This window comes from Bos grunniens, chromosome 11, assembly GCF_055505025.1.
Source record: "Bos grunniens cultivar Pamir isolate PY7600 chromosome 11, Bosgru_T2T1.0, whole genome shotgun sequence".
Taxonomy (NCBI): domain Eukaryota; kingdom Metazoa; phylum Chordata; class Mammalia; order Artiodactyla; family Bovidae; genus Bos; species Bos grunniens.
In genome coordinates this window covers 45,266,697-45,292,977 of record NC_141175.1, presented here as the reverse complement: position 1 = coordinate 45,292,977, position 26,281 = coordinate 45,266,697, and the positions used below count along the sequence as shown (strand labels likewise).

The window sequence follows — 26,281 nt, the reverse complement described above, 5'->3', positions numbered from 1 at the left end:
TGATCAACTCAGTGGCTAGACTGAGAAGAAGCCCCAGAGCACTTCTCAAAGCCAAACTTGTGCCAAAAAAATGTCATGGTCACTGTTTGGTGGCCTGCTGCCCATCTGATCCACTATAGCTTCCAGAATTCTGGTGAAACGCTTACATCTGAGAAGTATGTTCAGCAAATCAATGAGATGCACCAAAAACTGCAACACCTGTAGCCGGCAATGGTCAACAGCAAGGGCCCAATTCCTCTCCATGACAATGCCTGACCACACACTGCACAAACAATGCTTCAAAAGTTAAATGAATTGGGCTACGAAGTTCTGTCTCATCCACCATATTCATCTGATCTCTTGCCAACCAACTACCACTTCTTTAAGCATCTTGACAACTTTTGGCAGGGAAAACACTTTCACAACCAGGAGGCGGCAGAAAATGCTTTCCAAGAGTTCATGGAATCCTGAAGCACAGATTTTTATGCTACAGGAATAAACAAAATTATTTCTCATTGGCAAAAACGTGTTGACTGTAATAGTTCCTATTTTGATTAATATAAAGATGTATTTGAGTGTACTTATAATGATTCAAAATTCACGGTCCGAAACTGTAATTACTTTTGCACCACGTAGAGAGTGAAAAAGTTGGCTTAAAGCTCAACATTCAGAAAAGGAAGATCATGGCATACGGTCCCATCACTTCATGGCAAATAGATGGGGAAACAGTGGAAACAGTGTCAGACTTTATTTTTTTGGACTCCAAAATCACTGCAGAAGGTGACTGCAGCCATGAAATTAAAAGACGCTTACTCCTTGGAAGGAAAGTTATGACCAACCTAGATAGCATATTCAAAAGCAGAGACATTACTTTGCCAACAAAGGTCCGTCTAGTCAAGGCTATGGTTTTTCCAGTGGTCATGTATAGATGTGAGAGTTGGACTGTGAAGAAGGCTAAACGCTGAAGAATTGATGCTTTTGAACTGTGGTGTTGGAGAAAACTCTTGAGAGTCCTTTGGTCTGCAAGGAGATCCAACCAGTCCATTCTGAAGGAGATCAGCCCTGGGATTTCTTTGGAAGGAATGATGCTAAAACTGAAACTCCAGTACTTTGGCCACCTCATGCGAAGAGTTGACTCATTGGAAAACATTCTGATGCTGGGAGGGATTGGGGGCAGGAGGAGAAGGGGACAACAGAGGATGAGATGGCTGGATGGCATCACTGACTCGATGGACTTGAGTCTGAGTGAATTCCGGGAGTTGGTGATGGACAGGGAGGCCTGGCATGCTGCGATTCATGGGGCTGCAAAGAGTCAGACGCGACTGAACTGAACTGAATATTAAATATCCTGCAACAGGTGGGACAGTCCTACATAAAGAAGAATTGGCACACCCAAAATGCCAAGAGCACTTCAGTGGGGAAATACTGGAAAGAAGTTCCTCAGATCAATAAACCTTTCACTCTACCACCTGCTTATTATTTATCAGCACATCCCTTCTTTGCAAAAAAACAGAAAGAAACACGTAAAGAAAACTGTCACTTTTCTACATTCCCTGGCTCTTAAATAGTAAGAGAAGACTCCTTGAGGACTCTTGCTTAGACACCGCACTGGATATAAAACAAAGCCAAAAGTCCAGGGACTGCAAATATGACTTGAAACAAGGCACTGTATGCCAATTTCTCTCTCATTTATTTTTAACCTACAAAAATATACCTCAGATGGTGTAATATTAATGTACATTCTGGGGTTGCTTAAAGATATAGGTACTTCCAGATGTAAAGAACTCTTTGTAATGTTTATTCATTCACCACAGTATCAAATTTAATCTGTGTTATAAAACTGGAAGTAGAAGAATACACAGGAAATTTAAGATCTGAAATGTCCCCTTATTGTCTATCACTCTAGGAAAAGCCCAAGTGCCCAGAAATGGTGGCCTAGCTTCTGGAAATTTTGGTTGGGAATAAAAACGGGGTTCAGTTCAGTTCAGTCGCTCAGTCGTGTCTGACTCTTTGCGACCCCATGAATCGCAGCACGCCAGGCCTCCCTGTCCATCACCAACTCCCGGAGTTCACCTAGACTCACGTCCATCGAGTCAGTGATGCCATCCAGCCATCTCATCCTCTGTCGTCCCCTTCTCCTCCTGCCCCCAATCCCTCCCAGCATTAGAGTCTTTTCCAATGAGTCAACTTTTCACATGAGGTGAAGCATGAAATAGGCCAGGAGACTGAGAAGTTGTGTTACAGACACAATTGGGTATTTGCTTTCACAGCTTTGATTTGATTTAATAATTAATGAAGGTCTACTGTATTTAAGGCACTATGCTACAATGCTGTGGGGGTCATAAAATAAAAAATAAAAACAAGAGCATCCATAAAATCTTTGATAAAGACCACTCAGTTAAAAAAATGATCTCATCCAAACATGTTTCTAGGCCCTGAATACATATATTCTGTACCACGCTCCTTGCCCAGCTCAGGGAGGTCCCTCGAGTAATAGCGGGAACGCACTACATCTCAGGGCAGTTCCACAATTCCAAATTCTAGATGAAGCCCTGTCCCCCCTCCACCCCAACTTTTTTTTTAATGACAAAAAAGGAATTATTTCCTTCTAATGGATTATTTCCTTCTCATGGATCCCAGTGTGTCATTAAAAAAAAAAGTCCTATGCCCTTTTAGATGGCATTTCTTTAGATATCCTATCTCCCAAGTGTCTTTTCCCATCCAAACAAAAGGAAACTTCTGGTATACAATGTGAAGGGTCTGCTAAAGAACATGAACAGCATATATAAGTCTTTCAATTTCTCCAAGTTAATTTACTTAGTGTTTGTTTGTGTTACCTTTGCAGCCTGAGGAGTACAAGCAACATGCACGGTGCTGGGCTTCACCCCATTTGCCTTAGGTCTTTTAAACAAAGCAAATCTACTTTTCCTCCTTCCTCTATCGCCGTTTGGAAGAGACCCATTATACCTGATGGGGGAGAAAAAAATTTAGATGATCTCATGAAAGAACCACACAATTCTAAAACAAATGCTTTACTTTGTCTTAGAGGATCAACCACTGATTAATTATCTATTAGTAGATTATAAGTGTCTGGAATTAACTTTTAGCGACTGCTGATCCCCAGACCAGCTGCCTGAGTGTGAAACAAAAAAGATTTTTTTCTGTCTACATCTGAAGTCACAGAGAAGTACCTTTTGGATTACACACAGATTTAAATTACTTGTATTTTTCTTCCCTCTTTTATTTAAGATAATCAAGAGCTGATTAATGGCATATCTGACTTCTTATGACTCATTCTATTTTTTTTAAAGGTGAATGTTTGCATGTGGTAATACAACCTTTAAAAGTACATATTTAAACAAATATGACGTTTAAAATAGAATCTCCTTTAATTATGAACCAAACACTTTATAAGTAACTGAACTTTTTAAATTAGGAATTTTTAGACTTGTTAGTCTCAGCTACTGGCTTGTACACATTCACATTAGTCAGTAAAACCTGTCCGACTGAGCATAAGTAAGTGGCCGTTAAACACGTTTGTTGCTCAGATCTTATGATCATTTCTCCATGATAACATAAACACGCTCTAAAGGTAAGCAAGTGAGCGAGGAGTGAACCAATAGGAAAAAGGTTCAAAACAAACATCTGGGTGTTAACTATGTACTAGGCACTAGTGGGTTCTAGTTCACAAATCACTTTATTTTATCCATTCTCTCATAAAAACTGCAAGACCGGTATCACTTGCCACTGTTACAGGCTAGGAATTAAGTTATTCTTCAGAGGAACTGAGTCCCTCCATTATTTTCTGAAGGTCACACCAGTGACACTGGCAAAGCTAGAACTGGAATCTAGGTGCTTGCTGTGCTTTTTTTCATTCTTTACTGCTTTGCTGAGGCATGAACAGTAGCTTAATAATACTCTCTCCTCAAGTACTGTCCCCCTTATTGCGCGACAAACACCTTTGGTGTGATGGTTTCTTGTTTATAGCTGGTTAATCTGGGGGGAAACCGAGGCAAGGAATGGGTACAGTTTTGAGGGTGGAGGAGACTGTGCTTATAAAATGGCCTACACTAGGGGCTGACAAGGAAGGGAAGGGAGTTTACTCAAAGGTTGTCAGATATAGAAATTACACTGAACAACCTTTATAAAATGTAAAACACACTGATTCTTCTGGCAAAAGCCCCTGCTAACCTTGCTAAAGGTTCATGGTAGTGCCCCTCAGCTAATACATACTGGATTTTGCTGCTTGGGACTGTGCTGCCCCCAGTCTCACACACTGAGGGCTCCTCACTGCCCCTTACTACTGTCTACCAGAGCTCGCCTCCTTCCTCTTTTGGACATATGCTCTCTATTCCTACACTGTGTTCCTGTAGCTCAGAGCTCTTTTCCAAATAGCACCAGCACAAAACTGACCACCTTATCCAGCCTGACTTCTCCTTCTAAAATGTTGAGAAGCAGCATTGTTTGCATTTTAATACATCAAGTGCCAGGTACAGAGACAACCATTTTATAAGGTTAACTGAGAAACCGCTGGGCTAAAAGAGCCAGTTTAAACCATATACTAAATTTCAAATTCTAAGTCTTCAGATGACTCAAATTTCCTACTGAAGAATTTAACTTTGAATAGCTTTTGGTGGTTAAAAATCTGTTATTAATACATCAAAATCTATGTGATTTTAAATTGTAATATTGTAGTTCCTATATTAAGTTTACAATCTTTTAAATTGTTTTTGAGAAAACAACATTTTCTTTAATCTCAAGGGACCTTAGTTGATCTTGTCTGTCATTTTACAGAAGAGGAAACTAAGGCCCAAAATGGTTAAGTGACTTGCCTAAGGCCACACAGCTAGCAGTGCTGGAAAAAGTACTGGGATTCAGGATTCCTGGCTTCCAGTTAAGCTCAGTAACACCATATTATTTCCCCAGTTTTTCTTACTTTCGTATCTGAAACAATGGCCACAGTTTCAGTTAAAGAAGAATTTGCACCAACCTGATTCTAAAATATGTTGTAAATGTCTAGAATTGTTTTTTAGGCAGGACAGAAGCAGTAGGGAGAAAGTAAGTTTTACAATGTCTAGTTTCTGAGATCTCTAAGAAACAGACTAACATTGTGTCTCCATTTTGACACTGTGGCAAGTTTAGACTGGATAAACTGCAATAATGGAATCATTTATTCCTCAATCATAAGACTGTATGAGTTGAATGGATGAGATTACTTTTGAAGCAAACAAGTAGCAATGTCCTGGGCTTCAGAATCATCACATTGTCATGTCTATACAACTCTTTTAAGTACAGGACCAAAAGCACAAAGCAGCATCTGTCTCAGAGGGCAAAGGAACAAATTAACACTAACCTACATGAAATGACCTAAGCAGAGGGGAGATTTTGGGTACAGTCAGCTGAGGCAAATTTTCTAAAAGACGACATAGGGAAGACAAATGGACTGGCTATGTGACTTTAGACAAGTACATTTTTCACTTCATCTTTAAGAAGGTTTGTCCTTTCTAGGGGTGAGGGTGAGGCAGAGTTTATGGAGCATTTGAGTACTTACAAAGGATGGCATAAAAATGAGAATTAAAAGAATTTCTTAATTTGGTAATATAACTCTGTAGCTTTAAATACTCTTTGGAAATAGGCAGGATATAAATTCTAAAAAAAAGTGCATTTAACCAAGATTTTCAAGTTACCATATATCATTCAATTTTATGCTCATCAGATGGAGAAGTCTTACCCTAAGACAATGAGTTCACCATATTTTACTGGTGCTTTGGATGGATGATTTTCTTGATCAGGAGAAAACATGAGCTTGGCTGTCTTTCTCAAATCTTTGTTCACTGATCAGGAGCCTTGGGACACCTTTTGCATTATTTCCTAGAGGGGAAAAGTTTTCATTAATAATTTGAACAATGAATTTCAGTTTAAGTAAAGATGTTCTTTTCTAAAAGTCCTTGTGAGCACAATATTATGAAAATTATCACATAATATATATAGTGTGTGACATTTCCCCCAATAATGGTTGTATAGTTGATATAACTGTTTAAACACATTAAAATGTAAATTTAGGAATGTTAACTTTACATTAAAAATGTAAATTCCAGTTCCAGGACGATGAGGAAGACATTATTTTCCCTATGATTTCTGCTAATTATAACCCAAAACCCTAAACACTATATATAAAGCAGAAGAAGACTCTGAAAAGTAGAGAGAAGGCAGAACAGCTAGGGGCCTTGGGGCCCATGGAACGACTTCGTGGCAAGTTCTTTGGGTTTTCTTTTTGCCTAATATCAATATATCCCAGATCTGAAGCTCAAGAATCTAGCAACCTGGAAATGCCAACTGGCAGAGAGAAAAACAAACACCTGACAAAATGCTGCTCTCTCTGGTCAAAAGAACAAGAAAACGCAGCCTTAGCAAGACAGAAAACTTGTGACAATAACTGCTCCACTGCAGCCAGCACCACAGAAAACACTGTGACCCCACCATCGCACTCACCAGCAGGAGCTGAGCGGTGAGCCCGGACATCCACCTCAGGAGGCCATGAGGCGGCCTGACCTCCCTCTGGGCTACCCGTGCCAGAGGCAGTGTCAGAACAGGCCAAGTGGAGAGCCGGCACAACCACCCTGTTGGCTGGCAACATGCCCCCTCCTCTGCCCAAGTGGTGTCAGTGGACAGCGCAGGGAGCCTAGGGTTCCATTCCAATTCAGCAGGATCTTCTTCCCTCAGGGGTCAATGGAGGCCAAGCAGGGAACCTGGACTTCCATGTCCACCTAGTAGCAGTAAGAAGGCTCCCCGTACTCCCCTGACAGAGCAATGTGAGGAAAAGTCAGTGAAAATAGAAGGTCTGGATGATATTCAGAGTGTCCAAACGTACAACGAAAATGTCCAGCTTTCAAAAGAAAGCCACTTACTATATAAAGTACAAGACAGAATTAAAACAATGCAAAAAGATAATCAACAGGTGCCAGAAGTTTAGATGACAGAGACGTGAGAATTATCTAACAAAGATTTTAAATCAGTCATGATAAAAAATTTCAGTAATCAACTACAAACAAATTTGCGGCAAAGAGACAAACAAAAAATAGTCTCCACAAAGAAAGAGAAGATATGTAAAGTTCACTGGATGGGCTCAACCCAGAATGGAAGGTATGTAGGAAAGGAATGAGCTGGAAGACAGAAAGTACCCAGTCTGAACAAGACAGGAAATTAGACTGGAAAAATACAGGAAGGAGCCTCATGGACCTGTGGGGCTACAAAACGGCCCATTTAATAACATTAGGATCACTGGAGTTCAGAATGAAAGGAGAAAGAACCGAGCTGAAAAAGCACTCAAACAATGACTGAAATGCAACAAATGTGAAAAGGGGAACAAAACCACAGATTCAGGAAGCTGAACAAACTCCACATAGGATAAAACCAAAGAAATCTATGCCAAGACACATGGTAATTAAACTTCTGACTTAAAGGCAAAGAAATTTTCTTGAAAGTAGCCAGAGAAGAACTAAACCTTACCTACAGGGGGAAAACAATGAATTTCTCACCAGAAACTACAAGACAGAAGCAAGTGGCCTATTTTTTTCAGGTGCTGAAAGAAAGTAACTATCAACCAGATTCCAGCAAGAATGGAAAGAAAAATTAAGACATTCTCAGATGAGGAAAAATTAAGAGAATTTGTCACCAGCAGAGATACTCTAATAGAATGGCTAGCAGGAATTCACTAAACAGAAAATAAATTTTTTAAAAAATAGTAACTTGGAACACCAGAAAAGAACAAAGAACATGAAAAGACTTCTTTTCACACAAACCTGTACATAAATGTTTATAGCAGCTTTATGCATAGTAGCCAAAAACTTGAATTAATCCAGATGTTCTTTACTGAGTGGATGATTAACCTGTGGTACATCCATACTACGGAATAGTTCTCACCAATAAAAAGGAATAAACTACTGGTACATGAAACATCATGGACAAATCTTTAGAGAATTATGCTGAATATAAAAATCTAAGCTCAGAAGGTTACATATATGATTTCTTTTATATAACACCCTTGAAATGACAAAATTACAGAAACAGAAATCAGATAAGTGGCTGCCAAAGGTTAAACTGGGGGTGGGAGCAGGGGGGAAGTGAATGCAACTACAAAAAAGCAACAGGAAGGCACCACAGTGGTGATGGAAATGGGCTATAGCCTTATCAGTGTCAGTATTCTATAAAACCAGAATACTGTGATATTGTGCTACAGTTTTACAACTACAGTTGCAAATAACAAGATCATCTGATCTACACTATGTCGTATATCAATATATGAATGTCTATCCCTTTTACTTCTCCCCTAAAGAAGCATTCCACTTTAAAAAGCTTAGATTTAACCAGGGGTTTTAAATGAACTCTTCTTAGACAATTAACGTACTGCCATCTAAACATGAAAACACTGCTGTGGCACACTTCTGACCAAGAACAGTAAGAATTAAAACTTCAATAACATGAATTAATTAAATTTAAAATTTAAATTAAGTTTTAATAACACTGTCCTGATTCAGATTCCTTTGTAGAGTTACTTTCTATTTTTAGGAAGTGGGGGGTTTTCATTTATAGCAGCAAAACATTTCCTTAAAAAGAACTTATTTAAAGAAGTCAATTTCAACAGTATTAAATAGGATTAGTAAGCACATAGATATGGCAAAAATCTGAAAATGATACATAAATGCCCATATTTGGCTGACACTAGTTTTTAGCATGGCTAACAAGTATTAACCTATGTTATAGTTCTAGTTCTCTTTGAATAAACCAATCTGTTTCCTCATCTCTAAAAATGAAGGGACTAAAGTAAAACGAAGAGAACGTTGGAGGTGAAAATATATGAGAAACCATCTGGTCCTAACATAAAAATTTACAAGTAATGTGCATACAGAACTATAGATTTAGTCCTATTGCCCCTATAGCAAAACAAGAACTAATTTTAGCTTTGACAAGGAATAAGAGTAGGGCTGGCATATACTCACCATTCTATATTTTCTAGAGCCTCTGGCCAAATTAGCCAAGAAAAACAATATGTTCCCAATTATTCTTACTTTGGTTAGATTCCTGAGAGGGTCTAATTTGAGATATTTATCAGATATCAAAATTTCAATCACAGGAACACACTGAAACTTGGTTTCTATTTTTGTATCTAATAATCAAAATCTCTAATAAGATACTTTAGTAGTAATGGTTATTTACGATCTTAAACAAGGCCCAGCAGCTAGATAGTAACTCTTGCATTCACTCTCTGTAGATAATCTGTGTTTTAAAAATCTGAATAATACACAGAATTCTTCGAAATCAATTCCTGAAGTCATAGTCCTGAGAACACGACACGCGTATGTACGGAAGTGTATTCTAACACCTCAATCACAGACAGCACCTGGTGGTGTTCAGTTACGTTAGCTGGTCTGACCCCATATATTCAGTCCCATCCCAAAGTGACCCAGCAAAAAGAATAAGAAATAGCACCATTAAGTCTATATGAGACTGGAAAAAATGATAGAGAAAATCTTGCTAAGACAACAAGGCTGTTTCCTATAATATCTATTACTTCGAAGTCTGCTTGATCTGTGAAAATTAAGCATGCTGTTCTCATCAGCGGAGACCTTCCCAAGTTGAACAAATTTTAAAAGAAATACATTCTGGAACGCTATTTGTGTGTGTGGGGGGAGGGCAGGAAAAGATGAATAATTCGCCATAAAATACGTTTCTTAAGAGTCTCATTAATTTGACTGATACAACATTCTAATCATTTGTTCTTTAAAGGCCAGTGAAATACAATTGTTTTCTTATCAAGTGTTTGCAAAGGAAAAGACTTTCTAATATGTAATCGTCAGTTTTACCTTAAGAAGGAAAACTGGGGAACCAATCTCGGTCCAAATTGCTCCTTTAACATAACATTTTTCTTTTTCACACTGCACACAGCCTTTTTGCTTTCTACCTACTAAACACAAGTACGAAATTCCTGTCCTGAAAAATAAAAAGAAGCAAACACTAAGGGAGGGACAAAACAGACCTTAGGAATGTGTTTACATAATCTTTTGAACACTCCTATTTTGGTGGGCAAGAGAGTAGGCATAAGGGATGCTGGGTGGAGGTGGGGGGGGGGAGGAAAATGTTTTAAAACATGAAAATGTTATAATTTTTTTATGGTGAAAAATATAATGTGGATTGCATATGTTATCTCTGATGAAACAGAATTCCATCTACACCAGCGTTCCCCTGTGGTTGATTTCAAAAGGATGATTCAAACAAAAGGAACTCTTTTCTTATGCTTGTGGTGGAGCCATTTTGTGAAAACAAATTAGCTGATGATTGGAGGGTGGTAAACTTGCAGCAGTTTCTTGCTAAGAGTGAAAAGTTAATCATCATCTTCCTTCTTTCACCATCAGCAGGATTAATAAGCAGCATTTTTCCATAAACGGAGAAAGGAGATAGGCAAAATAATGGTGTCAGCTGTAGGAGGATGAGGTTACTACTTTTCTTTCTGTTGGTGTCTTTTGGCTTCTCAGTAGAGCACTCAAAGAAGTGAAGGCCATGCTCCCCTTCTCAAGATACAGGGCACTTCTGGACAAACTCCCAGCCTTGCTTTTTAGGGTGGCCAAATGACATGCTGATAGTCTATCAGCTACAGTGATAACATATTTTCATCCTGATGGGAAAGCAACTAACATCTTTCCCACAGATAGTGACTGTTCCCCTAAATTCGGGTTTCTCAACCCTGGCACTACTGACATTTTGACATGGGGAGTGGAGGGGGGAGATGGCCTGCACATTGTCAGAGGTTCAGCAGCACCCCTGAGAATGTCTCACCTTCCCACACTCCATCCCCCAACTTCCTTCCCACCCTTCGCCCTCAGAACCACTGAGAACAAACTGGAGATAACAATTTTTTTTAGGAGGAATTTCCCCTATTTTTGTCATAGTACTTAGTACACAGTAAGGTATTTAATAAACATTTGCTTACTACCATAATCATACTGATGTCTTAAAATTTTTTTATTTTATTCGGCCACACCTCACAGCACGCAGGATCTTAGTGCCCTGACCAGGGATCAAACCCATGTCTCCTGCATTGGGAGTATGAGTCTTAACACTGGTCTTAAGCCTTGTGTTAGGGAGAGCAATGGCTTTGAAGCTGCCGTTTCAGTATTTCATTAGACTTGATAAGAGTGGCTGGAATGAGAATGGGAGAACTATCATCTTATCTCGATGGTGATTAATTATTAATATTTCTGTGCATTAAAATATTTTAATATTTAGCAACCTCTCTCAACCTTCCTTCTTTCTTGAAGGAAAGAAACTGGAGTTGGGGTGGCCAAAGAAGTAGCTATAAGGCCAGTGCTTGGTAGCCTGACATTTTGTTGTTGCTTAGTCGCTCAGTTGTGTCTGACTCTGCAACCCCATGGACTGCAGCCTGCCAGGCTCCTCTGTCCATGGGATTTCCCAGGTAAGAATACTGGAGTGGGTTGCCATTTCCTTCTCCAGGGGATCTTCTCAACCCAAGAATCAAACCCATACCTCCTGCATTGGCAGATGGATTCTTTACCACTAAACCACCAGGGAAGCCCAGCCTGAGGTTTAGAGAAAGGCTAATCTGTGGAGGCCAGGTAAGGAAATATCTTCTTGACCTAGGGGACCCAAACTCAGAGAAACTAAAAGCAGGCTTTGAAAAGCATAGGGGAATGCTTTTAAATCAAAAGGCATATCAATATCAATTGGAATCAAACTTAGATTAAGGTCTATCTTGCACTTGCACAGAAAGTTAATCAGCAAAGTGCTTTCTCACAGGATTAGGTTATTTGACCCTCACAACAGCCCTGTGAATTAGAGATGTCTTATTAACTCCATTTTCCAGACAGGGAACAGAAGTTGTCAGTCAGAAAGGCCAGTGACTGGTTCAAGGCCAAACAGGTAATATGTGACAGAGCTAGAACTGAAACCTATATATGAAACAAACACACATTAACTAATCTAATTTCTATCACAACTGTATCAAGTATAGTAATTTATCTCCACTTGATAAATGAGAAGACTGATGCTCCTAGAAGTTAAGCAGTAGTTCAGGTTTTTTGATACCACTGATCACACCCCAAACAAGGCTGGGTAGGGTTGATTCCTAAATATTAATAAGAGTAAGAGGCCATCAGGGGGCCATTTAGGAAAAGAGACTGTAAAGTAAAATAAACTCTAGATAAGTTACACTCCAGCAGAGACTAATAGCAATTATGCAATTATGACTAGGGCTTTTGGACATTATTTGAAATTCTGTCACTTCCTCAAAGCTCACTGTATTTGTCAACCCTGTTGCCTGGTAGTGACCAACAATAAAAACATCAGTAAATAAAGTGGACTTTGCTTTTTTAAAAAAATGAGGAGGGGAGAAAGAAATCAAAGGGGAAAAGCATGGTATTACACTAAGACAAATTCCTGGCACCATGAGGAAGAAAAACACATATATAAGAAGAGAGACCAGGCAGCATAGGGGCAGGTTTCATGCACTCCCAGAAAAGTGACAGCCAAGAGAAAACTGCAGGGCAGTATTCCTGACGGGGGTGGGGGTTTAAATACAACCTGTCCACCCCGCCCCAAAATGATCACTTAACTCCCCACGCCTAGAAAATGTATTGTAAAAGACACAACTAAGGGCTCTTTTTTTTTTTTTAATTGTGTCTGCCCATGCTCGGCCTGTATTCAACTCTTTCAGCTTACCAAAGTGCCTAAAATGATAATACGCTTCTCAGGAAAGCAAGACCAGAAATTCCCCTAGATTTCACCACTAAAGTCTTGAAGAAAATTTTGCAGAACGCAGCAAATTCAGTGGGATTAGATAGCAATTCAGAACAAAAAACAACTGATACAACTATACTCATTGTAAACGCTATAGTTTCTTCAAGTCAGCAGGCAACCCATGCCTCTGCTACCCTTTTTTCTTAGTGTCCAACACTTTCCGGGTTCTGTGCCAAGCACTGTTCTAAATACTTTACATAAAACAACTGATTTAATCCCAGAACAACCTTGTGAGGTTCAACAGATAAGAAAGCCAAGGTTACAATTCAAACTCAAACCAGTACTCTGGATCAGCTGAAACAACTGAGTTTAAAATGAAAAGTAAGTGGGGGGTGGGGAGGAGACAAGGGCACTGGGAAACTAAACAAGCAAGAAAACCCTCCAACTCTTCCCACTATAATGTATCTAATGGTGAGAGTTTATATAAATGCTACTGCTCTAATACAGGACAAACTTCTATAATATTGACCAACCATCTGAAGTTTCTAGTAATTCAATCATTTTAAAGCTGAGTTCAAAAGTCCCTTGGATAAAATTTAAACTTGAAAAGAAAATGAATGAATGGATTTTTCTCAATCACTTTAAATCTATACCATCCTATGAAATGAAAAAATGGAATATGGAGTCCATGTTCCACAAAAAGTATTGTGTAATGATTGTTTTGGACAGTTAGATTGCTCCCAGAAATAGAATAACCTCGGTTTTCTCTAGTCCTTGTTTTTATTAAAACACTGACCAAATTACATGCATTTTAAAAAGGCCAATAACAGTCTCAAGTATCTCCTCCAAGATACTTATTGATTATGAAGTGGAAAACAGTAACTTACAGTGGGTGAAACCTGGCAGACACCAGCTTAACTAACTGATCAAGGTCAACATCTGCAATAAAATGTTTCGATATCGTGTATTCCCTGATTATGATGTATGAAAGCCACATCACTTTTGTGCTATGTTGCCAGAAAATGTGTGACCTCGATCTAATCAGGAGAACATATCAGACCAACCCAAACTGACAGTCTACAAAATAACTCTCAGCACTCAAAGTGCTAAGATCATGAAAGACAAGGAAAGGCTGAGAAACTCCCAGGTTGGAGATGAAGGAGATGAAGCAACTACACAGGATCAGGAATTGGATCCTGGAACAGAAAAAGGACAGTGGAAAACTGAAATTTGAATATGGCCTATAGTTTAGTGAATAGTGATATATTATTAATGTCAGTTTCCTGGTCTTGATAAATATACTCTGGTTATACAGATTGCTAACATTGTAAAAGACCCTGATGCTGGGAGGGATTGGGGGCAGGAGGAGAAGGGGGCGACAGAGGATGAGATGGCTGGATGGCATCACCGACTTGATGGATGTGAGTTTAAATGAACTCCAGGAGTTGGCGATGGACAGGGAGGCCTGACGTGCTGTGATTTATGGGGTCACAGAGAGTCAGACACAACTGAGCAACTGAACTGAACATTAGAGGAAATAAAGGGTATATGTAAACTAACTGAATTATTTTTCCGATTTTTCTCGAAGGCACGATTTCAAAATAAAAAGTAAAAAAAGAGAAGACAATAAAAATGGAAAACAAAATTTAATAAAAATTTTAAAACAAAAACTTTAATATAGAAATGAATTCAAGATTTAAAGTTTGCTTCCTTCCAGCCTTCTCACAACCTAAACGTGTTAAGAGTGTCACTTACGCTGGGCCTGTCAAGTCACAGCGTCCGGTCTCCTGTCCTGTCTCTGATGTGAAGCTGCCCCATTCACAGCCTCTTTAGTGAGGAAAGTTGTTACTACCAAGTGTGGCCATTCATTGGACTGAGTGATAATAACTGCACGTTAGTAATGTATCCACACACTGATCTAAATTTGGCAGAATCATGCTTCATGGGTTTTTTTTTTTTCAAAGTTATGACATAAGAGCAACTTTACTACTGAATGCTCTAGGAGGTTTCATTAGAAAACACTCTGTATATGGAATTATATCATAGCTTTTGATTTAACGCTATACTATACAATGACCTTAAACAGGATTTTAGTTTGAGTTCTGAAGAGTTTATAAAAGGGAATAGAAAGAAGGATGGGAGAAAGAAGAGTTAGGAAGCAGCAGCCCTGGGTGATTTTTGACACATTTCATTTAGAATAAAATCCTGAAAAGCCAGAAAGTCAAATACTTTCCTAAATTATTAATTAATTATTTCATTGTGGATACTATTCTCTTCCAACAAGAGGAGGCACTTGCAAAGGACTAAGCTATGACAGGGTTCTCTAAGGCCAGCCCTAAGAACTCTGGCCCTTGATAGTCATGAGGGCTGGACCCAGGGTCTTTCATGAATTCTCAAAACTACAAACCAGTCCTATAACACACAATTCCCCAAAATGGGGACAACATTTTCCTCACCGCATAGGATTTGTCACCGGATCTAAATGAGAACAAAGCCGCACTGGGATTTGTTCTGTTGGGCCATCTCCTTGATTCACTCAAGTCACAGAATTTTGAGTCTCTTAAAATTATTCACACTGTGAGAGTTAAACCAGCAATTTTCAAGGTCTTAATGTAATGTTAAAAAAAAAAAAATCAAGTATTTGTAAAATGTATTCAGTTAGGCTAGATAATACTTGGTAATCTAAATAATATATCTAATAATATAAAGTTGGTCTTGATAATACTTAATTTAAGGTAATGCTGCCTTATCACTTAATATTTGTTTTCTGAGATGCATCTTTATTTTTCAGTGTCTAAACATGTTTATGGTCTGCTCTTTGTTGATAACTCCGATACCATATATAAAGTTCTAGTTTTCTACTGCTCATAACACATAACAGGCCCTGAAATTAAAAATCTCAAAGATCATAAACATTTGTTTAGATACTGAGAAATAAAGATGCATCTCTGAGAAAACAAATATTAAGTGATAAGGCAGCATTACCATAAATTATTATCAAGGCCAACTTTATATTATTAGTTTTAAGGTTGAATGCTATATAAATGTTTTGCTTCTCAGTAGTGGAAAAAACTACATCTAAATCAAATTAGATTTAGTGTATGTACTTCCTGCTTTTGATGCTTTCGAATTACGGTGCCGGAGAAGACTTCTGAGAATCCTTTGGACAACAAGCAGACCAAACCAGTCAATCCTAAAGGAAAATCAACCCTGAATATTCATTGGAGGACTGATGCTGAAGCTGAAGCTCCAGTGCTTTGGCCACCTGTTGTATAGAGCTGACACACTGGAAAATACTCTGATACTGGGAAAGACTGAGGGCAGAAGAAGGGCCTGACAGGGGAGAAAATGGTTGGATGGCATCACTAACAATGGACATAATGGACACAATGGACACATAATGGACACAATGGACATAAGAGTTTGAGCAAACTCTGGGAGATAGTCAAGGACAGGGAAGCCTGGAGTGTTGCAGTCCATGGGGTCGCAAAGAGCAGGACAAAACCTAGTGAATGAACAACAACAATTTCCTGCTCTTACAGGGAGTTGACTTTAACTCTTTTATAGTTTCACAATTTCATTATAAGCTCTATTAAAAAGGAATGGGAAAATAAAATGTGGTTGAAAATTCAAATAACAACTAAATCTCCAATATTTCTTCTAACAGTAAAGTCAGCTACCCACAGAGAGAAGTCATTATTAAAAGATGATGACTATTATAATCTCACTAATGAACAAAAATTTCATCTTATGATTTCTCTGTGGTTCATGAAAAGTTCTCAAAAGTAACAGCATCTGATCTTTCTTTGACCAAACCATGTTTTCCCCATAAATTTTTATAGCAGTAATTTAGAGACACTGTGTGTGGGAGGCTAAGAACATCTATTTTTTAGCACAATGAATATTTTAAATAACCCAGTATGGTGTTTCTAATTCTTTTCATTAGAAAAATAATACATACATGTAGCCGGGATATTTCTACAAATTTCCTCTTTCCACTCTGATTACCCAAGTAGGTAACTTATTAAGATCAATTTTTCTTCCTAATCTGCAACTTTTTTCTTGTCTTCTGCTGTACACATACCCAAGAGAGTGTATACTCCCCTCTCACAGATTAGAAAATCTGATAAAAAATGCACACACACTACTAGGCAGCATGTTGGTATTCTAGCAAACATTCAGTTTTTAACAAAATTAAAAAAAGAAAATCTTAGTTATACCTTTTCTTTAAAAGAAAATAAAATGCTTCAGAAAAGAACACTGCTGGGAACTTAAAACTGTTCATTTTTTAGCAGGAGCCTCACCCCCTCTTAATCAGTCAGCAGATCTAGAATTATTAAATCTCTTCCTACCACATTATAGAACAATAACAAAGCATTCAGGTAGAAACATTATCTAAAATTCTTATAAAGCAAAACTCTCAATATTTTAAAAAATCCTATAAATTTCCCCTGCTGCTGCTGCTAAGTCACTTCAGTCGTGTCCGACTCTGTGCAACCCCATGGACTGCAGCCCACCAGGCTCCTTCATCCATGGGATTCTCCAGGCAAGAGTACTGGAGTGGGTTGCCATTGCCTTCTCCGAAATTTCCCCTACCTTGTAAAAATGTTTAAATAGTAAATTGTAGTTATCTCAAAGGCCTAATCTCTTTGAGAGGACCTCGGGAGACTTGCGGTGAAAAAGCTAAATTCTGGATAAGCATTAAACAGCTAACCAAAGTACAATGACAGCACCATCATTCTGGCTACCGAACCCTTCATAGAGCAATGTAATTCTCAAATTTAATTGTTCAAAAGAAAATAATGAACAACACTGAATTCCAAAGTATGTTAAAAACTAAATACTGTAGCTTCAAAGAAAAACACTAAATACTGTAGCCTGGATTGGAAAAACACTGCAAATGAAGAATTTTTAGTTTTCTGCTGACCAATAGTCAACAGGTAGTCAATCTCTGTAGTTATTTCTCTAAGAGTAATGAGAGGTTAAAATTAATAGCATAAACCTCCCTAAAAACACAAAATTCTTGGAGCCTGAGATTTATTCAACCTTTTTCCCAAGAGGGAAGAAAATATAATTTATACATATTTCTAAAATCAAATGTGAAAAAATTAAGTATAAACCATCTGATGATTCCAATCATTCATTTTGCAACTCTACCTTTAATCTGAGGCACTGACAATGTGACACTTAAAATTACGCCGTAGAACATCTAAGTCTTTCTTCCTTTGCTATCACCACAAGCTAGATAAACAACCTTCTCACCAGATGATAAAATCCAGATAGTACTAAAGCATCCTCCAGTTACCCTTGGAATCACAGACATAAAAGCAGTCTGTTCAGTGTTCTTTCGCTTAAGCACCTCATAATGTGTGTGGGTGGCCCTGTGTTAGGGAAAACAGGTAAACATTATGTAATTCTAGATTCTATTGGCTGAGTTGAGAATTCACTTCTCCCCTCTCCTCCCTAAGGAAGTCTGTATCCCCAAAGAGAAGAAACGGAAGTGGAGGAAAGCACTCAACAATTTTTAACACAGACTGAATTTCAAGTTATGGAACACGGTACTTCAAAAGGGAGCGTTCTATTTTTTAAAAGGCTGACTGAATTGACTACCTAAAGGCTCTCTAAAAACGTTGGAAATACAAAATTCTCAACTATCTTTTCATAATAAAGTAATAGCCTATTTTAACAGATTTAGTATAATACTTAATCTGTTAAGAAATACTCTACTTAAAAAAACAGAAGAATCAATACCATTCATATGCAAAGAAAGATGGCTGTTTTAGAACTATCCAACAAAGCAGATTTTTTTGGTTTTGTTACAAAAAACTACATTATCCCAGGCATAAGAACAGGTGAGCATTCAATCACATTTCCAATTGATCATGCATATTTCCAGATTTATACTTTAAAAATAGATTCACTGGGTGCTCATGAACATGGAGATATGATACCAGTACTCAGAGCGAGTTGGGGCTGGCACCTTACTTACTGACTTGAGCAGCTTTTAGATCCTACTTGTAAGCTTTATTTGAAGAGTTACTGCCTGCTTGTCCAAATTTCCCTGCATCTTTTCTTAAGAAATGTGTTCTCTTATGTTGAAGGGTTATACATGGATCCTGTTATTCCTCTACACAGCCAAAAATAAACCTGCTCTGTGCTTAATTACATTTCAGGTTTGTTTTTTTTTAAGCATGCTAAATTAAGTTACAAGAGCAAATTCTGGTCCATACCTGTTCAATAAGCTGCACATGCAAACTATCTATACTCTCACCCATTAAATTGTTGTTCAGCTTGAGTCTAGGGAGCAAATGCTCTTATAGAAAAATATTTGGTAGCCCTAATATCTACCAAATAATAGATACCCTAGTATCTACCAAATAGTAGTAAATTAGTATATCTAATATCTACCTAATATCTACCATCTACCTAATATCTACCAAATAATATGTTGTCACAAAATGAACTCTCTTCTAGCTTATAGCTACAAGTCTACTTCTGTTGCTACCCAGCATTCCATAACTGTGTCATATCCCCTGCAGCTATTCTTGAGCAAATCTGCATAATGTTTCTTTTGCTCATTATGCTGGCAGCAGGCCCACTTAGGTTACTGTGAACGTAAATCTGCTCAGGTAGTCTGCTTTTGTCTAATGTAGATACGTGCTCAGTCCAGGAAACCTATCTGTCAAAGTAATCTGGGCATACTCTAACATTTTGCTGTTTGGTGACCCTGCCACGTCATGTGATTCCAGGCTGATGAAAGTGCGCAAGAAGCCGGACATGACCGGTCCAATACTCATACTAAACAGAATGTAGTTGTGACTGACTATGCCTTAAACTTGATGCCACAACAAAACTTGAGGATCTGCCATTCTTCAGACCAGTATACTGACTCTCTTATTAACTTGGGGAATGTATTTCTTGCTCACCTCCTAAGGCAATCAAATACATCAATAGCTCATACACTGTCATCATGACTTATCTTATAATGATTAAAAACAGACCATCAGGAGTATAAAAATTCCTTACGTATTTCAAGCTCTGTGTTTATACCAAATAATCTGAAGGGATATATTTTTCTTAAAGAGCTCCAAGAAAACACTGAAGACAAAACCTCCTATTTATTGAGAATGATGAGCAATTTTAAAATGGGACAAAGACCCATATTCATAAGGGAAAAGGGCTAGAATTAAATTTTTAAGCTTTTCTTTCCCAATCTGAATTGACTAGTTACTTGGGTTTGCTTTTTTTTCTTTTTAAGAACTGTTTTTGCTTTTCACATGTGGTTTATTTTTTATTTACAATGATGTCTGATTCAGTAATATCTCGTTGTTTGTTGTTTAGTTGCTAAGTCGTGTCTGACTCCTGCAACCCCATGGACTGTAGGCCTGCCAGGCTCCTGTGCCCATGGGATTTTCCAGGCAAGAATACTGGAGTGGGTTGCCATTTCCTTCTGCAGGGGATCTTCCTGACCCAGGGACTGAATTCGCATCTCCTCATTGCAGGCAGGTTCTTTCATTACTGAACCACTGGGGAAGCCCAGTCAAATACAAAAACAAAACATTAAGTAGTTTTGCTAACTGGTAGGAATCAAAGTTACCAAACTCTGGCAAATGGACCTTAACCTCAATAACCTTTCCCCACCCTTCTTCCGAATCTGCCTTGGCTTGCAGGTGTCAAACTTCCTTGTCTTCACCTATAATATCTGAACTTCTGGGACTTATCTCAGTTGGGCTGGGTTGGTTTTTTGTTTTTTGTTTTTTTTGAGACCAATGATAAACTTTCAGTACCCTGAAAACTTAAAAATCAATCCAAAAGAAAAATAAACAAAGTGCACTTACCTCACAACATCTATGCCTTTTCAGATGTTTCTTTTCTTATGTCTTATTTTTCTTATCTGTTGTAGTTTAGGTTTTTATTTCACCTTTGAACACGACTTCCCTCTGAGAGCCTGTTGATCCTCTAATGGTCTCTGAAGACTTCTGAGGATGCAGTCAAGGACTCTTTCCTCCTAGGTCCTTTACCTCTAGCCACACCCACAGCAAGTGCGTAAACTATTTCATCCTTTAGTTCCACCTCACTGGTGACACATATGTCCTGTTCCTCTAACCCATAAGACAAATTCACATAGATGGCCTTGGCTAGTCCACAGTAAGCTTTTACCGAATATCTACATGTGCCCAGGTTTTTACTTGCCGAATGCACCTAACTCTAATCCTTTTGAAGAAAAGGTATTTGAGGTCTAAGATTTTTCAACAAGGCATAATTCTTCATTGTTAGGGACAAGAAGAAGAAGACAATAACAAAAATATCACTGGTATTACTGTATCATATAACCACACTGTAAAGCTGGAAAGAACCTTAAAGAATATCCTATCAGCTTATTCAATTTTCAATTCCCTCATTTTACAGATGAGAAAAATCTGTATCTAGAGAGGGTAAAGTATTTGATTAAGTCACAGTACTGGGAAATAGATGGGAAAACAGTGGAAACAGTGTCAGACTTTATTTTGGGGGGCTCCCAAATCACTACAGATGGTGACTGCAAGCCATGAGATTAAAAGACGCTTACTCCTTGGAAGGAAAGTTATGACCAACCTAGATAGCATATTCAAAAGCAGAGACATTACTTTGCCAACAAAGGTCCGTCTAGTCAAGGCTATGGTTTTTCCAGTAGTCATGTATGGATGTGAGAGTTGGACTGTGAAGAAAGCTGAGCACCGAAGAATTGATGCTTCTGAACTGTGGTGTTGGAGAAGACCCTTGAGAGTTCCTTGGACTGCAAGGAGATCCAACCAGTCCATTCTAAAGGAGATTAGTCCTGGGTGTTCTTTGGAAGGAATGACACTAAAGCTGAAACTCCAGTACTTTGGCCACCTCACGCGAAGAGTTGACTCATTGGAAAAGACTCTGATGCTGGGAGGGATTGGGGGCAGGAGGAGAAGGTGACGACAGAGGATGAGATGGCTGGATGGCATGACTGACTCGATGGACATGAGTTTGAGTGAACTCCTGGACTTGGTGATGGACAGGGAGGCCTGGCGTGCTGCGATTCATGGGGTCGCAAAGAGTCAGACATGACTGAGGGACTGAACTGAACTGAACTAAGTAGTGGAGCCAGTTAATAGATCTTTTCACTTCTACTAGGTTGTTTCATTAGTTTTGGAGGCAATACCACAATACTAAAGAAAAGAGCAGTCAGCTAGCTGACAAGTGACTCATACCCTGTACCATAGTATTATCTATCATGTGAGATGGCAAAATATTGACCTTTAGCTCTATTCTTGTCTGTGTACTGTTACTTTATACCATAAAGAAAAGCTGAAAATTAGACAAATAAAAGTTTGATGATATGTGTACCATGGAGATTTCTTAAAAAACATATAAATGATCAATAATTACACACACAAAAATGCTCAATATCAACAGCCATTCAGTCAGTTCAGTCGCTCAGTCGTGTCCGACTCTTTGCAACCCCATGAATCGCAGCACGCCAGGCCTCCCTGTCCATCACCAACTCCTGGAGTTCACTCAGACTCACGTCCATCGAGTCAGTGATGCCATCCAGCCATCTCATCCTCTGTCATCCCCTTCTCCTCCTGTCCCCAATCCCTCCCAGCATCAGAGTCTTTTCCAATGAGTCAACTCTTCACATGAGTGGCCAAAGTACTGGAGTTTCAGCTTCAGCATCATTCCTTCCAAAGAAATCCCAGGGCTGATCTCCTTCAGAATGGACTGGCTGGATCTCCTTGCAGTCCAAGGAACTCTCAAGAGTCTTCTCCAACACCACAGCCATTAGGGAAAGGTAAATCAAAATCTGAATGAGACATTTCACACCCACTAGGATGGCTGTAATCAAAAAGAAATATTGTCAAGGATGTGGAAAATTCAAAATTCCCAACCACTGCTGGTATGAAAGTAAAATAGGGCAGTCACTTTGGAAAACAGTTTGTCAGCTCCTTAAAAGATTAAACACAAAGTTACCATTTGACCCAGGAATTCCACTCCTTGTATATATTCAAAAGAAATGAAAACACATATTCAAACAAAGATCTGTGCACAAATGTTCACAGTAGTATGGTCCGTAACAGCCAAAAAGTGCAAATAAGCCAGATGTCCATCAACTGACAAATGGATAAATAAAATGTGGCACATCCATACAATTGATTGTTATTTGGCAATAAAAAGGAATAAAATACTGATACATGCCACAACACAGGTTACCTCTGAAAACCCTATGCTAAGTGAAAGAAGCCAACCAGAAAGGATTACATATTATATAATCCCATTTATTTGAAATGTCCAGAGTAGGCAAATCCAGAGATAGAATTATGATTAGTGGTTGCCTAGGGCTGGGACGGGGACGGGGAGAGCGGGGGTTGGGAATGGGAACTTGAGGGGGCAATGGTTAAATGCCATGGGGTTTCTTTTTGAGGTGAAAAAAGTGTTCTAAAATTGTAATAACGGTTATTCAACTCTGTGACTACACTAAAAAACCACTGAAGTATACACTTTACATTTCAAATGCATGGTATATAAATTATATCTCAATTAAACTATTATATTATTAAAGAAACAAAGCATTTCCACATTCAAAAAAAAAATGCCATAGACTCTAGATCACTGGATGCTGGCATGTATGTGGAATTCAAGTACTAATCTTGAACTTACTACTTCTTGAACCAAAGACACTGAGGGAAACAATCATTTGAACATTCTACAAGATATATAGGTTTTCACAAACAGAGCTAAAGACTTTCCCAAACCAATTGCTTTTTGTACAAAAATCACAAAATTCATAGTCAGGCTTGGAATTTTTAATTTTATATCATTTCAATCTACCTTTTATTGTAGACATTTTTGTTTGGTTTTGCTGACATCTTATATCACCTTCAATAAATATGAGTGAAGGGTGTTCCCCTAAGACCAACTCATCAATTCTGATACAAACTGAGTGTCCAAGAATTCAATTCAATTCTGACACTATCCACCTGGAGGAGTTAGTGCAAATTCCACAAGTTAAAGGACTCAGTCCCATAAAAGAGCCCCGTTTCAGCACTTACAATGCCAGCTGCAAATCTCAGGCAACCATTTAATTCTGCCATAAATCAGGGGTTCCCATGACTACCTCTTCATGTTCCCTAACTCACTAGTACGGCTCACGCAACTCAGGAGAAAATTTAACTTACATTTATCAGTTTATTATAAAGGGAAGTGTTATTTAAATATTTTGAGTATTAAATAGTTTATAATCTCATTTGACTAAATAGCTGAAAACAGAAAACTAAGATCTAGGTTACCAGATGATGGTATCTCTCCACAGCAGGATTATAAAGAGCCACCCTTCTCCCAATCCTCTAGATTCCACTAAATACCTATTAATGATTTCCTCTACTAACAATAGCAATTGTGGGCTTCCCTGCACTTTAATTAGCTTAGATGTTTGAGTAATTTTTAAACTGAGGCCTATGGTCTCCTTACTTTTAATTTTATATATCTGGAATCACACCTAGAGTCCAATAATACAATTACAATCCCAACAAATAGTATTGAGCATTTACTATCATGCCAGAAGCAATAAGAATATTCAAACTAATGCAAAAGGTATGATTCCCTATACCACTACTCATTTACTCACAGTTTGGAGGGGAAAAGGTGTAAATCAATCAGTTCAACCCCAAACAGATACCATATTAAAGCAAACACTTCAAGGAAAAGTATTACCATGTTGGTGGAAGAGCACCCAGGGAAAGGTTCATAGAAGGAGAGGTACTTGAGTTGGGCCCTGAGAGACAGACTAGATTTTGCTAAGTGGGGAAAAATCATTTCTGGTGGAAGAAACAACGTGCATCAAGATTAAAAACAAAAACAAAAACAAAAAACACCTTTCCTGAGTACTGTGTGCTTAGGAAAGGTTAGGTTCCGAGGAACTGAAAGGTCAAGAAGAGCCTGATACAGCAGGCCTTAAGAGTCTGGGTAAAGAGATTGAACTTTTCTCTGGAGTTAGTCAAAAGTCTTTAAGGAAGGCTTTCAGAAAGGGAAGAAAACAACTTTATGTATTACCTACTATATAGCAGATAAGAACTTTACATGTGTTAAACCCAATCTTTATAACTGTCTATGACAGATGAGGAAATTAGGCTAAATTATGTGCTCATGGTCATTCAGAAACTAAGCGGCAAAAGTTGAGATCTGAATTTAAACATACATCCTACCATTCTATCTGGCAAAATTCAATCAATCAAGCCAGGGCCAAAAGATGTCTGGCCACAATGTCCATGATCAAATTTGATATTATGTCAAATTAATTTTTTAGTCTGCTTATTACTACATTATGGTAAATGGGTTTTTGCCAAATTTGAATAGACTGATGGGATAGCTTGATCTAAAAATATAGGCTGGAGTAGACACATAAAGGGCTTACCAGGTGGTGCTAGTGGCAAAGAACCTGCCTGCCACTGTTCGAGATGTAAGAGACAGAGATGCGGGTCTGATCCCCAGATCAGAAAGATCTCCTGGAGAAAGGAATGCCTACCCACTCCAGTATTCATGCCTAAAGAATCCCATGGACAGAGGAGCCTGGTGGGGCACAGCCCATAGGATCACAGAGAGTCAGACACGACTGAAGCTACTTAGCATGAGACACATCATTTTGGGGATTCCTGAGAAGTCATCTTGAAGAAAGAGTTATCTTTCTAACAGATTAAACTAATTAAGAGATCTGAAGACAAAGAGGGAAATACATGCCAACGCATTATGACGAAATGGATGACACAAGCCATAGAAAGCCCACAAAGACACAAGCCACACTGCGGCTCCTTATTCTAGTTACTGAGTCTCTTCACAGTGTTTTGATAATTTTTTACTCTTTATTTATGAAAATCTATATTGATGAATACAGAAGGCTGGTGGGCTCCCTGAGCATTTGTGTATGTTACTATTCAATTTCTCCCAGGTGAATGGTCTTCCCTAAGGAAGGGAAAAGACCCTGGGATCACCATACAGGAATGGGTTTGTACCTGTCCTTTTCCTCAGGTCCATGGGTCAAGAACAAACCAGCAATGTGCAAATGTGAGATCATTTGCATACATGTTTCTTGAAGACATATATGTAAATAAGAATCTGTATATAAAGCTGACAGTTATTGGGGTTATAAAGAATCAGACACAACTAAAGTGACTTAGCCAGCATATAAAGCTGAAGGATGCTTATTAAGCTATTTAAAACTAGCCAGGCCAAAACTGATCAAAAAGAATGTCTGATGTTGGATAGGGTTTTCATATTTTTAGGTTACTGAGAACCAGGACAACCTGACTATGGTTGAGTTTATCTATGAGGATGAGGAGCTGGGTGGGGTAAGATTGGAAGGAAGCTAAAGAAATCACTTGTCAGTTACGATCTTTAATATTTGTGCAATAAAATATAAAACCTCAGTTTAAAAAATTCAGTTTCTGCATAAAGAAAAAGTATGACAATTATTACTGATTCCTCTTTATATCTTGACAACAAAGAAAATCTCTTCACACTGTATTTTTTCAATCATGGATAGATTACC

The 26,281-nt window shown here is 38.4% G+C and overlaps 1 protein-coding gene across 3 annotated transcripts in view; it reads right to left on the bottom strand.

Annotated features, from left to right (window-relative positions):
- PELI1 (pellino E3 ubiquitin protein ligase 1) overlaps window positions 1-26,281 on the bottom strand; it is a 55,943-nt gene that overhangs the window by 9,418 nt on the left and 20,244 nt on the right. For 2 of the 3 annotated variants that reach the window (XM_086326346.1, XM_086326348.1), the window contains exons 2-3: window positions 5,711-5,850; window positions 2,817-2,946 (exon numbers count right to left, since the gene is read on the bottom strand). In XM_086326346.1, coding sequence (XP_086182472.1) covers window positions 2,817-2,946; window positions 5,711-5,781 — 201 coding nt within the window. In that variant the 5' untranslated portion in view covers window positions 5,782-5,850. Of the gene's footprint in view, window positions 1-2,816; window positions 2,947-5,710; window positions 5,851-20,567; window positions 20,723-26,281 lie in introns of those variants that run through there. The other variant, XM_086326347.1, reaches the window with a different exon arrangement.